This window comes from Haliotis asinina, chromosome 1, assembly GCF_037392515.1.
Source record: "Haliotis asinina isolate JCU_RB_2024 chromosome 1, JCU_Hal_asi_v2, whole genome shotgun sequence".
Classification (NCBI taxonomy): domain Eukaryota; kingdom Metazoa; phylum Mollusca; class Gastropoda; order Lepetellida; family Haliotidae; genus Haliotis; species Haliotis asinina.
The window spans coordinates 81,802,837-81,816,784 of NC_090280.1; the positions used below are offsets into that span (position 1 = coordinate 81,802,837).

The following is a 13,948-nucleotide window of genomic DNA, read 5'->3' on the forward strand; positions in this document are numbered from 1 at the left end:
AGTTCATAATATCAACCACTGGTCCAAAAGCTGCCATATTGCTTAATGCACATATTAGTAGTGAGTTTGTTTACATTGCAGAAACTTCAACCACATCTGTGACCAGACAAGAAACACCTAGCATCCCACTTGCCCAGACACAGACAATGTGTTCATCAGACAAAGGCGGACTATGGCTGTGAGATGCAAAGTCATCTTGGAGTTTTAAGTGACTCAATATATTCGTCAGTTGATATGAGAGGCGGATGCGTAAATGAAGTTGTTGATCAGGTAACCAAAGTAACTTTCAGGACAAGGTTGTGAGCACCTCTGGATCTGTCTATTGAGTCAGTTAAATGCAATCCCAGGATGTTGTGTGATAAGCATTACCAAGATGTACATATTGTTATGTATAGAGAGACTGTTCAGCATAGGGACAATGTTGGAGCACCCCTTGCAGATTCAGATGACTGGTGGGCAACCTTGGACAGAGCTGTTTCAGTGTAACAGAATTGTTGTAGGAGTTACCTAACTTGGATTGGGACGTCAGGCAAAACTGAGAGTTGACTTCGTAACCTGGTCTGTCTCTCGGAAAGTGGAAATTTGCTTAATCCTTACCAAGTCTGATCAGATGTATCACACACGGCAGCCATGTTGAATGCTGTAATGTGGGTTGTAACATTATCAGGGTTTGAGACACTGTTTGTACTTATCAACCAATAAATTCCTACCAGTTTATGAAGCATTGGGCTTGTGTTTGTCTTTTTCACCTAAACAATCGAGTGAGGAGTTTTCAAAAGTCTGTATCAGCAATATTTCACTCATATAGTCAACATAAAACATCTGTCGGTTTGTTACACATTTGTTCATAATGAGTGTAGTTATAGTGTGTTGGCGGTGAAAACGTACCAATGAATTCACTGCTAAGAGACTATTGTTCACTGCAAATAATTTAACATTGGTGATGAAACCCACAAACAGAACCAACTTCACCTGTAATAAAATGTAATGGACAGTTACGTGTTCTGTATTTGATGTTGTGGAAACAAAACCTAATCCACTCTGAGATGGAATAGTACATGTTCGTAGAGGTGTTTACTTGTTTGGCTAATATTGCTCCAGAGAAATATATTGTTTGAACAAAACAGAGATGTGAAAAGAATTATTTATGTGCCCATAGATGTCTGGTATCTTTCCTTCTTGACAAACACTGAATTGCTCATATATGCATTTGTCCATAAGGACAAAGAAGACTTGAACAACACAACAAAACATTTCATGTAGTTACCTTTTTTCCATCACAAACAAGCATATGGAATACAAAAAACTAGTAAATGCTCAACAAAAGATCAGAACCCCCCAAAAATGTTTCAAAGGTAATCATTAGTGGTACCCAAAGGCTTCCTGATCTAACATGGCATGTGGCATTTTGCATCAGAACAAAACTCCCTTTTGACTTTACCAAGTTCATCATTGACCTAACCTATACCTGTGTCATGATGTGCATGTATGAGGGTCAACAAGAGGAAAACACTGAGATTGCTCTTGGATGTACAGTGATGAACTTGGGAATTGTTTTTGGTTGGCCAACGTACCACATGATTAAATCTGGGTGGGCCCTAATGCTTGATAGAAGGGTCCAAGTACCAAATAGGTTAATTTTAGGTGGGCCCATTTTAGATTTGGCTGGTTGAAGTTTTCAACTAAACGTATTTACTTAATTTGTATCTTATTAAACTGTTTAAATCTCATAATTGTTTTTTCAGTGAGAAGTGATCATTCACGATCATCAACCAAAACCAAAACCGTAAATTACCATGTGGAAACACACGCTTTCATTGGTTGAACTCATTATGACAACCAATCAGGAATATTATTGCATGTGGATTAAAACTGGTTTACTTAATGGTCTTTTGCACCATTGGGGCGAACAACAATATTTATTGCATTATATTTACTTAGGCTGCACTTATATTTCTTGGCTGTGGTATTTTCTAATATTTATTGTGCACAGGACCAACCCAAATTACTGTTAGCACATATTTATATTTTGATGTGGAAATGCTGCAAAAACACATCCTAGGTTTATCCCTGCATGATGTATCACAAAGCTGATACGCTGATATTCTGACCACTGTCAAGGTTGTTGTATATCCAGGATCACCGAATCAGCCCGAGGAGATTGTGTTTGCGGGGATATCCCACTCACTATGATTTCCCCATGAGAGAGATCATGGCTTGTTACATCCAAAAGCTGAATTGGTCCTGAAGAATATAGCAAGGATTTTAATACAGTGGTAGAAGATATCGACTGTTGTGCTACAGGGTTGTCTCCCTTGCTGTCAGAGTTGTTCCCCTTTGAATGTGCCAGTGAAGGGTGTCTTGGTCTGTGAACGTTCCTCTGATGTTTAAGGAGATTTCCCTTGATGGCTGTCTTGTATGGGCAGTGTGGACACACGTGAGGCTTTGAGTCCTGTATACACAAGAGGAAGGAAAGGTCAAAAACAGGACCAAACTATACAGGCCACAAACAGACTGTTTTGGTTAAAACAATTGCATAAGTTGATGATCAAAAGCAACACACAAACTCAGATGGTTCCACAGCAACAACTTTTCTATTTGTGACTACAAATACCCAGTATGTGAGGACACCTACCCTGTTGGGGAAGACCTACTCTATGTGTGAGGACACCTTCCTTGATTGAGAAAACTTCCCTTTGTGTGAAGGCAGCTTCCCTGTTTGATAGGATACCTGCCCCATATGCAAGGACACCTACCAAGTGTGAGGACACCTTCCTTGTAAGGACACCTACCCTATGTATAACGACACATTCCCTGTTTGAGAAAACACCTACCCTATGTGCAGACATCTACCCCTATGTGATAGGACATCTACCCCATGCATGAGGATATCTACCCTTATATGTGAAGACACCTTCCCTGATTGTGAAGTCACCTACCATCTAAATGAGAATACCTACTCTGTGTGTGAGGGCACCTTTCCTGTTTGACAACACCTGTCTTAGGTGTGTGGACACCTTCCAGGTTTGAGAGGACACCTAACCTGAAAGATGAGAACACCTACCCTATGTGTCAGTAAACCTATAGCGTGTGTGAGGACTCCTAGCCTATTATGTGAGGACACCTACCCTCTAGACACTTACCCTATGTGTATGCATGAGCTTGACGTGCTGATCCAACCTGTTCTTCAGTCTTGTTGCAAAATCACATCCAGAATAGGGACATTTCAAGGACTTCTCTGTAATTAAGTCACAGTCTGATAAACACAACCATTTTCATGAACTACCTAAAGCCATAGATCATCTACACGTTAGTCCACTGTAGACCAATGCTATTATAATCAGATTGCAAAATCCAACATGACACTCCTCTGCATGACGATCTGATACCTGCTCATGCATCAGGTGAAACCCTTCTCATTTCACCCACCCCGTCCAAATGAAGAAAGCTTTTTCTGAGCTAACCATAGGTCTGCTTTTAAAAGGATTAGTTACAATTTCTTTACCAACTTGATTAAAAATTGGTTATTTCTTTACTTTGAATAAAATCAACACAAAAGACAAATATCCATTCCTATGTACTGATGGTCTTATTTTAGACCAGAAAGTTGTATCAGTCCTTATGACTAATACTATTAATGTGTGTATTTATTTGTTAGTTTATACAGGCCCATGGTTCTTAATGTTTGTCGATCCTCATGGAAGTCTGGCAGTTATTTATATTAAGGCCAGAACAATTTCATCTCTTGTTTATGGGTCTGCCTTTCATAGTTTTTCATGAATGAGAAAAAAAATGAAAATAAAATAAAGGAAAATAATAATTTTCCCCCACAAAAAATAGAATCCTAATGCTTTTATTGGTCAAAAATGTAAACTTACAAGAAAAATGTTTTTAGATTGTTTTTGGTCTCATATGCACTTCACAAATTGCCAAATGTAAAATACTTCAAGTTTTTAGAAGGAATATTACTTTGATTGGTGATTTTGTTTATTTTTTTTCCATCCTGTTTTTAGGTTTTCTGCATACAAAAATCTGTAAAACAAGAAATGTGACTGGTCTGGGCTAAAGACCCTTTTGGGAAACCATGACATGGCACCTGGGAACAGCTTGGAATATAAGAAAACAACATGTACTCATGCCTTTTCTATTTCTGTTAGGGCTGGCCCAACATACTAGGGTTGAGACGGGTCTAATTTTTTTCAGGGGTACCACATCCCCAATTACCCTTCCCTACCTGGATACCTGATATGTTAATTTCTGACATCAAATTTGAAAGAAATGGAAATATATTCTTCAGATCAGAGGCTAAAAGTTACAGTTTTTCAATATCTTAGTCATGCAGTATATTCATAACAGGTGACAGTAAAGAATATCAAAGAAAATATAACATTTTAATCACAAGAAAAGAACATATTACCTTGCTTAATCTACTAGTCACATGATCATAACAGATCTGGGTATTGATATGGGTACCCAGGTCCATTACCCATCTGTCCTGGGTATTCGGGTTACCTGTCCCAGCCCTACAACATACTACACAACTTGAGTAATTTGGAGGAATACAAGAAACAAAAAAATATAAGAATAAGAGATGCTGCTCTGATGAGGTGTTGAAAATGTTTTCTTTTCCTCCTACAAGAAATTAGAAGCTTCAAAGCTGATTGACTGATCAAGTAACTGTGAGTGAGTATGGTTTTGCGCCGCATTTAGCAATATTCCAGCCATATCATGGTGAAGAATACCAGAAATGGGTTTCACACATTTGTACCCATATTGGCAATCAACCTAGGTCATGAGCAAATGCTTACAAACAAGGTTACCCCACCACCCCATTTTAATAATTATTGGTTGAGACCTGCACATAACACATATTGGACTAAAGTCAAGTGAGACTGCCATGGTTTTCCTGACCTTTATGTACAATCCTGTGACTGCGCAGATTCCCAGCAGTGCTGAACTTCTTCTGGCAGACATCGCAGGTGTAGGTCTGAATACCTGGAATATGTACCTGAATGTAGTATGTACTAGGGGTGACTATTGAGGGGGAAACAACTATTGAGATAGCGATAGACTACTGCTTCAAATACCATTGCTACAACAATAATCTATTATGACAAATACTAATGCGATAGTGATAGTCTGTTATGAGAAATACTATTGCGATAGTGATAGTCTATTGCGACAAATACTACTGCAAATAGCGATAGTCTATTGCAACAAAAAATATTGCAAATAGCGATAGTCTATTGCAACATACTATTGTGAAAATGATAGTCTATTGCAACATGGTATTGTGAAAATGATAGTCTATTGCAACATAGTATTGTGAAAATGATAGTCTATTGCAACATACTATTGTGAAAATGATAGTCTGTGGCAACATACTATTGTGAAAATGATAGTCTGTTGCAACATAGTATTGTGAAAATGATAGTCAGTTGCAACACAGTATTGTGAAAATGTTAGTCTATTGCAACATATTACTGAAATAATTATAGTCTATTGTAACAAAGTATTTTGATAGAAATAGTCTATCATAACACACATACTATTGCATTGACATACTATTGCGATGAAGATAGTCTTTTTACAACATACTATTGAGATAAGTAACTATAAGTTGAAGTAATATATTTAGAGTAGTTTAGTTAAACCCAACCTTTATGAGTATTGACATGGCCAGTGAAGACTTGTCTTCTGAAGGTCTCAAACTTGCAGCCAGCTTCAGGACATCGGTATCTGAGCATAAAAAATAAATAACCATTACAACATACTCTATACAGATTATGGTGGGCAACTTACATGGTTTATCCTGGTTGTAGGGGTGCAACATACATGGAGTACCCTAGATGTAGAGGTGCAACATACATGGTGTACCCCGGTTGTACACGTGCAACTTACACAGTGTATCCTGGCTGTAGATGTGCAAACTTACATGGTGTAACCTGGTCGTAGATGTGCAACTTACATGGTGTATCTTGTATCTTGGCTGTGGAGGTGCAACTTAAATTGTGTATCCTCCTTGTACAGGTGCAAACTTACATGGTATATCCTGGGTGTAAAAGTGCAACTTACATGGTGTACCCTGGTTGTAAAAGTGCAACTTCCACGGTGCATCTTGGTTGCAGAGGTGCAACTTACATGGTATACCCTAGTTCTTGAGGTGCAACTTACATGATGTACCCTGGTTGTAGAGGTGCAACTTACATAGTGTATCCTGGTGGCAAGGGTGTGGAATGTTTGGTGTACTTGTGCTGGACAAGGGTCACTCTGTCCAGGGTGGAGAACGGACACACGTCACACAGATGGGGGTGAGACTTCCTGTGCTTCTCTTCAACATGCCTCTGACAATAACAACTGAACTTAACAAGAGATGCCAACCCGTATTTGGATCAATTGTTGGCCAACAATTAATGCAAAAATTTCATAATTAATAAAATATATAAAGATAGCCTAAGAGCATGTTATTAACACTGAACCCAACTAAATCAGTAATAGGTATCCACATATAGCTTGATACTAAATAAAAGGGAAGCTTTCACCTGAATGGCAGCATGTTCAGATTAATAGCATAAGCATATGCTACTAGGGTTTATGTTCAAGTAATTAAGTGAGGCAGAGAAAGAAGTCTTTCCGACATGCATCTTAACATGTTAACATGCACCTAGAGCATCTAATCATTTATTTTAATTCATTCAGTTAATCATAAGACTAAGATGTCACAGAAAATATCTGAAGAAATATTTATTATGTAAATATATATAACATAGATTAATATATTTCCAATACAGACATTTTGTTTTCAAAGGAAAAAACTTGTCAGGAATATTCTTCCTCAAGTATTGACAGTGGTGCCACTTCCGTCAACATTCCAGAGTAAAGAGACCTGGGGATACGGGCAGGAAATCAGGAAGGTTTCGCATAAAATGTCACAGTCACTTGGGGACAGTCACAGGTCATACACATACTATGGAGGTTCATGGCTAAATGCACTTTTTGTAATGAAGTATAAGGTACTTTTTTCCTTTTTGCATTTTGTCATGGAGAAAATGCATATTTGTTTGTTTGTTTATTTATTGTTGAGTGCTACAGTCAGAAATATTCCAGCTATATGGCAGCACTCTGAAAATAATCAAGTCTCAACAGACAATCCACAAAGAGTCTACATCAGCATCGGTCTCAGTAATTGGGATACAACAACATGTCAACTAAGTCAGCAAGCCTGATCACCTGATACTGTTTTCCATCTCTTACAAAAGGCATGGGTTGATGGATCTTCACAGGTCAAACAAAATGTGGAGAATCATCCAAAGAGAATGGCAAACATAGGGGAAGGTCACTGAATAAAAAACAAGGAAAGCAAAAATAAAAAAGAGGGATATGTCACCATATTGATGCACATAAGAGCACATAAGACAACTGACAATAGATGACAAGTAATGCAAACTAACCTTCCTGGCACCATGCTGCGAGAAGACCTTGTCACAGAGTGGGCACTGGAACCTCCGTGCTCGAGTGTGTGTATTTGTGTGTAGTGTCAGAGATCCAAGTAGCTTGAAGTCCTTGCCGCACCACTCACACACATAGGGTCTCATGCTGGAGTGAGACGTCGCCCGATGAGACTCGAGACGGTGCACCTCCAGTGTCTCATAGTCACAGTCCTGATATGTAATGTTACTATGGTTTAGCTATGGTTTACTCCAGATGTCATTAGACCCAATGATAATAGACAGTGGCAGTGTTTGCAGCACTTTAATTTGCCAGGTTGCCATCAATGCTTGCTGCATTGTGCTGGCTTTAACATCTACAGGCCCTGAATGAGTGAGTGAGAGAGTTTAGTTTTACACTGCATTCAGCAATATTCCAGCTATATGGCGGCAGTCTGTAGATAATCCAGTCTGGACCAGACAATCCAGTGACCAACAACATGAGCATCGATCTGCGCAATTGGGAACCGATGACATGTGTCAACCAAGTCAGCGAGCCTGACTGCCCGATCCTGTTAGTTGCCTTTTACGACAAGCATAGTCACCTTTTATGGCAAGCACGGGTTGCTGAAGGTCTATTCTACCACAGGACCTTCACAGGTCAGGCCTGAATGAAATCTGTCAGCCCAATTTGTTAAAGTCAAACCAGTAAAAACAAAATACACTACATTGTACACAATTCACACTGTATCTGTATCAGTTAGCAAAGACTATGGCACAGAGAAAAGTTTTGGATTTTAGTAAAGATTGATGCTGCCATTGATGAATCATGGATGGTTCTCGAACGTTTATAAAAAATATGGGAGGGATTCTGGTTGAAAAAAATATTGAAAGATAATTCAGTGAACTGCCGGGCCCAAGACAATAACAACAGGAGCTGGCCCTCCGGACTGGTGATTACTTCGAATGACAGTGGTTATGATATGGTAACCATGGTAACAGATGCTTATAGCTAGGATCACTCTGGAGCAAATGGTCAATGAGGAAAAATCTCTGAACAATGGGATTTTTACAAGAAATTATTGGATACTTCTACATTATTACATAGTGTAAACATGTGTAAATAATGGTAATTTCTCCCCATGTTAAAATTTTAATGGTATGTTTTGTATTTCTATCAGTAAAAGACCTCAAATCCCTGCCCAGGGTTGTCTCTAGGAAGTACATCATGAAATACATTTCTAGCTCTTAGTATTCTTTCTCTTGATGACAATATACTTTGTTTTTCAAAGGTTTAGACTCACTAGTGTAAATATTGTCACATACTTCAGGCAACTGTTCTAAACTTAATTTTGCAAAATATTCTATACTGTTTAAAGGTACTGATTACACATTGACTGATGTATTGCATAACAAATTTATAATGTTGATAAGATTATTGTCATGAGTTCAATACATAATTGGTGATAATTGGTGAATTCTTTAAAAAAATCCTTAAAACCAAAGTGCACTTGTTCACAGGCACATGTGCACATGCTTTTCAGCAATTTCATGTATGATAATCCTTGTGCAATTCATCTGCATAAGGTTTGCAGTTTGTTCCCCTAAGTTAGTGGAGAAATCTACATTCCATGTAACTATTTACATATATCCATAACATGTAGTGAGTGTTTTAAGCGAGTCTAAACTTTTGAAAGGATGCATATTTTGTGAAACAGTGCTAGCTACGCTTACTTTCAAAATGTAGACAGACATCTTTGAAAGGCATTTAGAAGTGACACATAAGAAAAGGAGAAATGTATTTACTTCTTTTACATGCGGAACATGTAGATTGATTTGGAGAATACTTAATGCATTACTCTGACACAAAAACATGGTGAAAATAGAGGTGATTATGGTGATCATCATATAGATATATGCAACTACGAATGCGTACTTCTGGAAAGTTACACATTAGATAAAATACCTGAATTCTAAACGTGGATGGGATAATTTCTAAAATTCGGCCTGTTAGTTTGAGCATAATATGGTTCTTTATGATCATGAAGATGACAAAGAGGGAGAGAGAGGGAGGACAGAAGCCTACATAAACACTGTCAGTGTTGGTTTGACATCTACACAATCCACCATTCCTATACCCATACTATTGTTCACCCTCCCCTCTCTCTCTTTCTCACTTACCCATCCGCCCACCCACTCGTCTTCTCAGCCACCAACCAACTCACTTACTCACCCAGTACATACTTAATCACTGCCTTACCCTTCCGCCCAGCCCCTACTCACCCACTCACTCACTCACTCACTCACCTCTCTACTCAGCCACTGACGCACACACTCATTCACCCAATATCCTCTTACTCACTCACTCACTCACTCAACCACTCACTCAACCACTCACATATCCACTCACCGGACACTTGAGCACTTGGAACTGGCTGGGGTCGAAGGCTACATTGTGTTTGGAGTATCTGTGACCAGCCACCAGCTTCAGACTCTTGAACTGGTGTCCACACTCTGGGCATCCATACCATGTATGTCGACCCTTCTCCAAGACCTCACACTGACCAACTCTGCTGTATGCCTTACACCCAACACTGGAGGCACTTGAAGACTTCACCTTTCCCTCCTTACCTTTGCGTTTGCTGTTTTGAATTCTTTTACCTCTCTTTTCCTCCATTTCTAGACATTCATGATTGTCTGTGTCAAGGCTCTTCCAAATTTTTGAAAGCCTTTTTCCACTCCTTGATCGCAACCCACTGACAACACCTTCCTCTTCTACATTTCCAACTTTTCCGTTACCGGATCTGTCAATGTCATCCCTGGGAGCATCATCCATGACAATCCCACAAGAATCATCTACATCAGTGTTGATGTTGGTAATCGGGTCAACAGAGGTGCTGACTGTAACAGCTGAGGTAACCTGCCCTTCTTGACTGTCTGCTGAAGTAGCTCCATCGCTGTCTGTTGGGACCAGACTCATGGCTGTCTTGTATGCCTCTTGCACAATATCAACATTCCGGTAATCCAACTCTCCATCATCTGTTAACTTTCTGTACACACTATTGCTTTCCAAATTCACACTATCAACAACTGATTTTTGTTCACTATCCACTTCAGATGTATCGCACAGTTTTGCTATTCCAAACTCTATGGTTTTTCTCTCCTGAACATTAATTCGATGTAAATCAAATTCCCCATTATTTTCACTTATAGTGTCTGTAACCAATACACTTGGCATGCTCTGAATACCAACAGTCACATTTTCCTTGCCAATTACCTGGCATAAATTTGACGAATGTGGACAATCATTTGTTGTCCTAGTCACTTGTTGAGGCTCATTAGATCTGTTAAACCTGACATCTGAAATTGTTTGATCTTGTAAGGTTGCAGCAAGATACTTTTTCTCAGTTTGAGAGTCTATAAGAACATATTCCTCTTTGGCATCATCACTTTCAATGCCTGCATACATATTAATGTTAGTCTGGCCTGACAAATGAATTGCACTGTCTTCCGAATGATCAACGGCATTCATCTCATCCTCACTAATTACTTTCCAATCTTTTAATATTTTCAGGTTGGTTGTATTTGTATCTTGTGGGTGTAGCTCACCAGTATAAATAACTTTCACAACCACCTCCACTTCTCTCAGTGCCAGGTCAGACAGCCACAAAATCCTTGAATTACGATTCCTTGAAATCTGTGCTTTGAAACTTTCACTGCCTGCTGCAAGAACTAAACTGTGAACTTTCATCTCACCGTCCCTAGCTATGAGGGTCATGTCACACATATATGACTCTTGATAGAATAGGTAAAGAGATCGCATTACTGTTCCTTGATAGTGTGAAAAAACTACCATGGTTTTAACATCTGGAGATCTGAAAAAAATAATTAAAAACAAAGGGTAATAAAAAACGTAACACAGTGCAAAATATACAGAGGAAAGTTATTTGTTAAACATTATCAAACTGATTATCTTGTTACATCGGCTGTTTAAGTTGCTTCATGGTGATTCTAGTTTGCATATACATGTATCATAAATCTTTACTTATATCCTCAGGCCCTCAAACTTTTCATCACACCCATTTAAATCATGACAATATCCTACCTCACACCCACAAAACCTCTCATTTATTTGAGACAACAGTTTGTTGTTTTTAAAAAAATCCAAAAACAATTAATATAATAAAAAAGCGCATTAATTAGAAGACGCATAGTGGTTGTACTCTCTCCACCAACTGACTTGCTCATTGGTTAGGAATCTCTTTGTAAGTTTCAGAGATATTCCTGCATACTATTTTTGTTAATAGGGTTGTTTTCACGTGCAACAGTTTTCTAAGTAACAGCTATATTCCATGACAATTTACGTTACGTATTTATAACTAACTCAAGTGAAACTATTCATCATCGATGCAAAGACGTACATACTGAGGGAGGTCTACAACATAATTTTAACCAGTCCTGCAATTGCTTGATAATTTATGTGTTAAAACATTAGCCAAACAATAGGATACAAACCGATGATATATTAAAGCGTAATATATCATTTGAGATCATACATCAATTTTGAAGCAGGAAAGAGTGAGTTTTTTCGAACTGTTGCAGTTACGGATATCGAGGTCGACGAGGATATATAAATTCGGTCGTTGTCAGGTAATTGAAGGCGAAATACCCACGTTGTCAATCAGATGGAAACGTTTTCAGGGTTAAGTAGCCAGAAAAATGTTTATTCACCAAAGTATTTACTGTTCTTCGTATTACTGGGGCCAAAACCATTGCGCTCTGACGTTTTGAAATTTGTAGTTTATGTTCCAGCGCATGTGGTAGTTTGAATACTTCCGGGAGGCTTGGACTGGGCAAATGTCTACACTGTCATTATAGCGCTATTTTTCTAACGCATTGCACACGAAGAACTGATCAAACGGGCAGTATTGGCGTTAGGTCCCCTTTCCCAGTCTCCCCACATTGTACATTGTATTGCGATTGAAAACTCCAACACTCGATGGAAAGTTTGAGGGATTGGTTAATCCAAGACATATTTTATTCTTAACGTAACTCTGAAAAGCTGCGATTATCACAACAACAACGACGACGACAACAACAACAACAACGACGACGATGATGATTATGATGGTGGTGGTGATTATAAATAATAAGATTTGATTGAAGTTTTCTTTATCAATGAAAAAAGAAAGCTAAAAGGCATTCGTTTCCTAATGTCACTTCAAAGGGGCACTAATTCAGAGCAATTTCCTTTTGTTACCTTTTTTTCTCCCGTCAGCACCCGGATAATATCCCTGCCGTGTACTTTGGTAAATAGGTATAATCAGTTTTTTACCTAAAAAAATCTTCAGATTTTTCTTCGAATGGCAAAATCATTGCTATTGGTTTTTCCGATTCAAATCAATCAAATGTGTGTTTTTACAGACCAGGGGCATAGCTACCCATAATTACACATGACTTGTGCTAAGAAAGTTGGGCCAACCATCAATACTATCTAATTATAAAGCTTTGCAATCTGTCGGACTTGTACGAAACAAATGGCTTGCTACGTGCCTGTAGACATCATATTTTTACATGACATAGTTAAATATCGAATAAAAACAAAGAAATAGTATCAGTCACTATACCATCCAGGCTCCAGAAAAAAACTCTACACTGCTGGGCCACTTTATTACAAGCAGACAAGGATATTTTCAAAGAACGGCATATGATGGGCATCCACCCTTCTCACTGTTACGATGAAGACATTCTGCCAGTGTGGACAGTAGCCCAATCCCCGTGTCCGTCGCGGTCGAGGGACCAGGTGCTGACCAACTTGCAGCTTAGTTTCGTAATTAAACAGTTGTCGAGAAACATTATTCGCTCCGTGCATGGGTGCCCCTTTAAACATAATGAAACAAACAGTGATCGTTGCCTAGCAGCCCTGTAATGTAAGTATCGTCTAGAATTACATTTAAATTTAATAGAATAGTGAAGCTAACCCCTCTTTCAAAGTAATATTTTCATTATTTAAACAATGCAACATATTTCAAAACCACAACCAAACCCGACATTTTTAAGAATAGAAAACTATGACCAACATAGTGTTATACTGCCGGTTTGTTTAAGTTGATTTGTTGAAACGTGACAACGCCCCATGTACGTGACATTCTAAAATGCAGAAACCCACAAACAAGTGTGGACAGAAACATTCCTAACATCGATAAAAGACGGAAACGAACAAGTGTCATGTTGCTTTCCTAAACACGACTGCCTGGAAGAGATTTGTTTAATGATGCTGGTATAGCCTTTGATGTGGGAGAATATCCCAACGAGGTATGCAAATGCGATCTAGTTTAAAGATAATTAACATTCTCTTGATTTAATTGGTTAGTGTTTACCGTTAGTAGGTAGGTAAGGACAAAATGCAAAAGAAATTTGACAGTAAGTGTCACTGAAAATTTTTGGCTGTATAAGAAAAATGTTTTACTGACTCTTTTTGACTTGTTCATGTTAATTGGAAAATGTGACTTGTTCAAATC

The 13,948-nt window shown here is 38.5% G+C and overlaps 2 protein-coding genes across 3 annotated transcripts in view; one reads left to right on the forward strand and one right to left on the reverse strand.

Moving 5' to 3' along the window:
• LOC137298000 (E3 ubiquitin-protein ligase CHFR-like) overlaps nt 1–721 on the forward strand; it is a 28,842-nt gene extending 28,121 nt beyond the window's left edge. Inside the window, exon 21 of the mRNA XM_067830021.1 lies at nt 82–721. Coding sequence (XP_067686122.1) covers nt 82–121 — 40 coding nt within the window. The 3' untranslated portion in view covers nt 122–721. The remainder of the gene's footprint in view (nt 1–81) is intronic.
• On the reverse strand, nt 701–12,271 carry LOC137297984 (uncharacterized). Of its 2 annotated transcripts, none has more exons than XM_067830002.1 (8): nt 12,159–12,271; nt 9,838–11,302; nt 7,452–7,661; nt 6,208–6,344; nt 5,660–5,739; nt 4,912–4,995; nt 3,144–3,238; nt 701–2,452 (listed from the first exon to the last, which is right to left on the reverse strand). In XM_067830002.1, the coding sequence occupies exons 2-8, from the start codon at nt 11,281–11,283 to the stop codon at nt 2,117–2,119; spliced, it is 2,388 nt and encodes a 795-aa protein (XP_067686103.1). In that variant the 5' UTR covers nt 11,284–11,302; nt 12,159–12,271; the 3' UTR covers nt 701–2,116. The 2 variants fall into 2 exon arrangements, with proteins under 2 accessions (XP_067686103.1, XP_067686110.1); XM_067830009.1 differs by having other exon boundaries at nt 1,133–2,452; nt 11,984–12,235.
• Nucleotides 12,272–13,948: the final 1,677 nt, after the last annotated feature.

Excerpts from the sequence above, each read along its gene's own strand:
- LOC137297984 (XM_067830002.1), bottom strand. The coding sequence starts at position 11,283 with ATGGTAGTTTTTTCACACTATCAAGGAACAGTAATGCGATCTCTTTAC. Across the intron at positions 4,996-5,659 it reads CCATGTCAATACTCATAAAG|GTATTCAGACCTACACCTGC; the intron begins GTTGGGTTTAAC and ends TACATATTCCAG. Across the intron at positions 2,453-3,143 it reads AGCTCATGCATACACATAGG|GACTCAAAGCCTCACGTGTG; the intron begins GTAAGTGTCTAG and ends TTGTGTATACAG.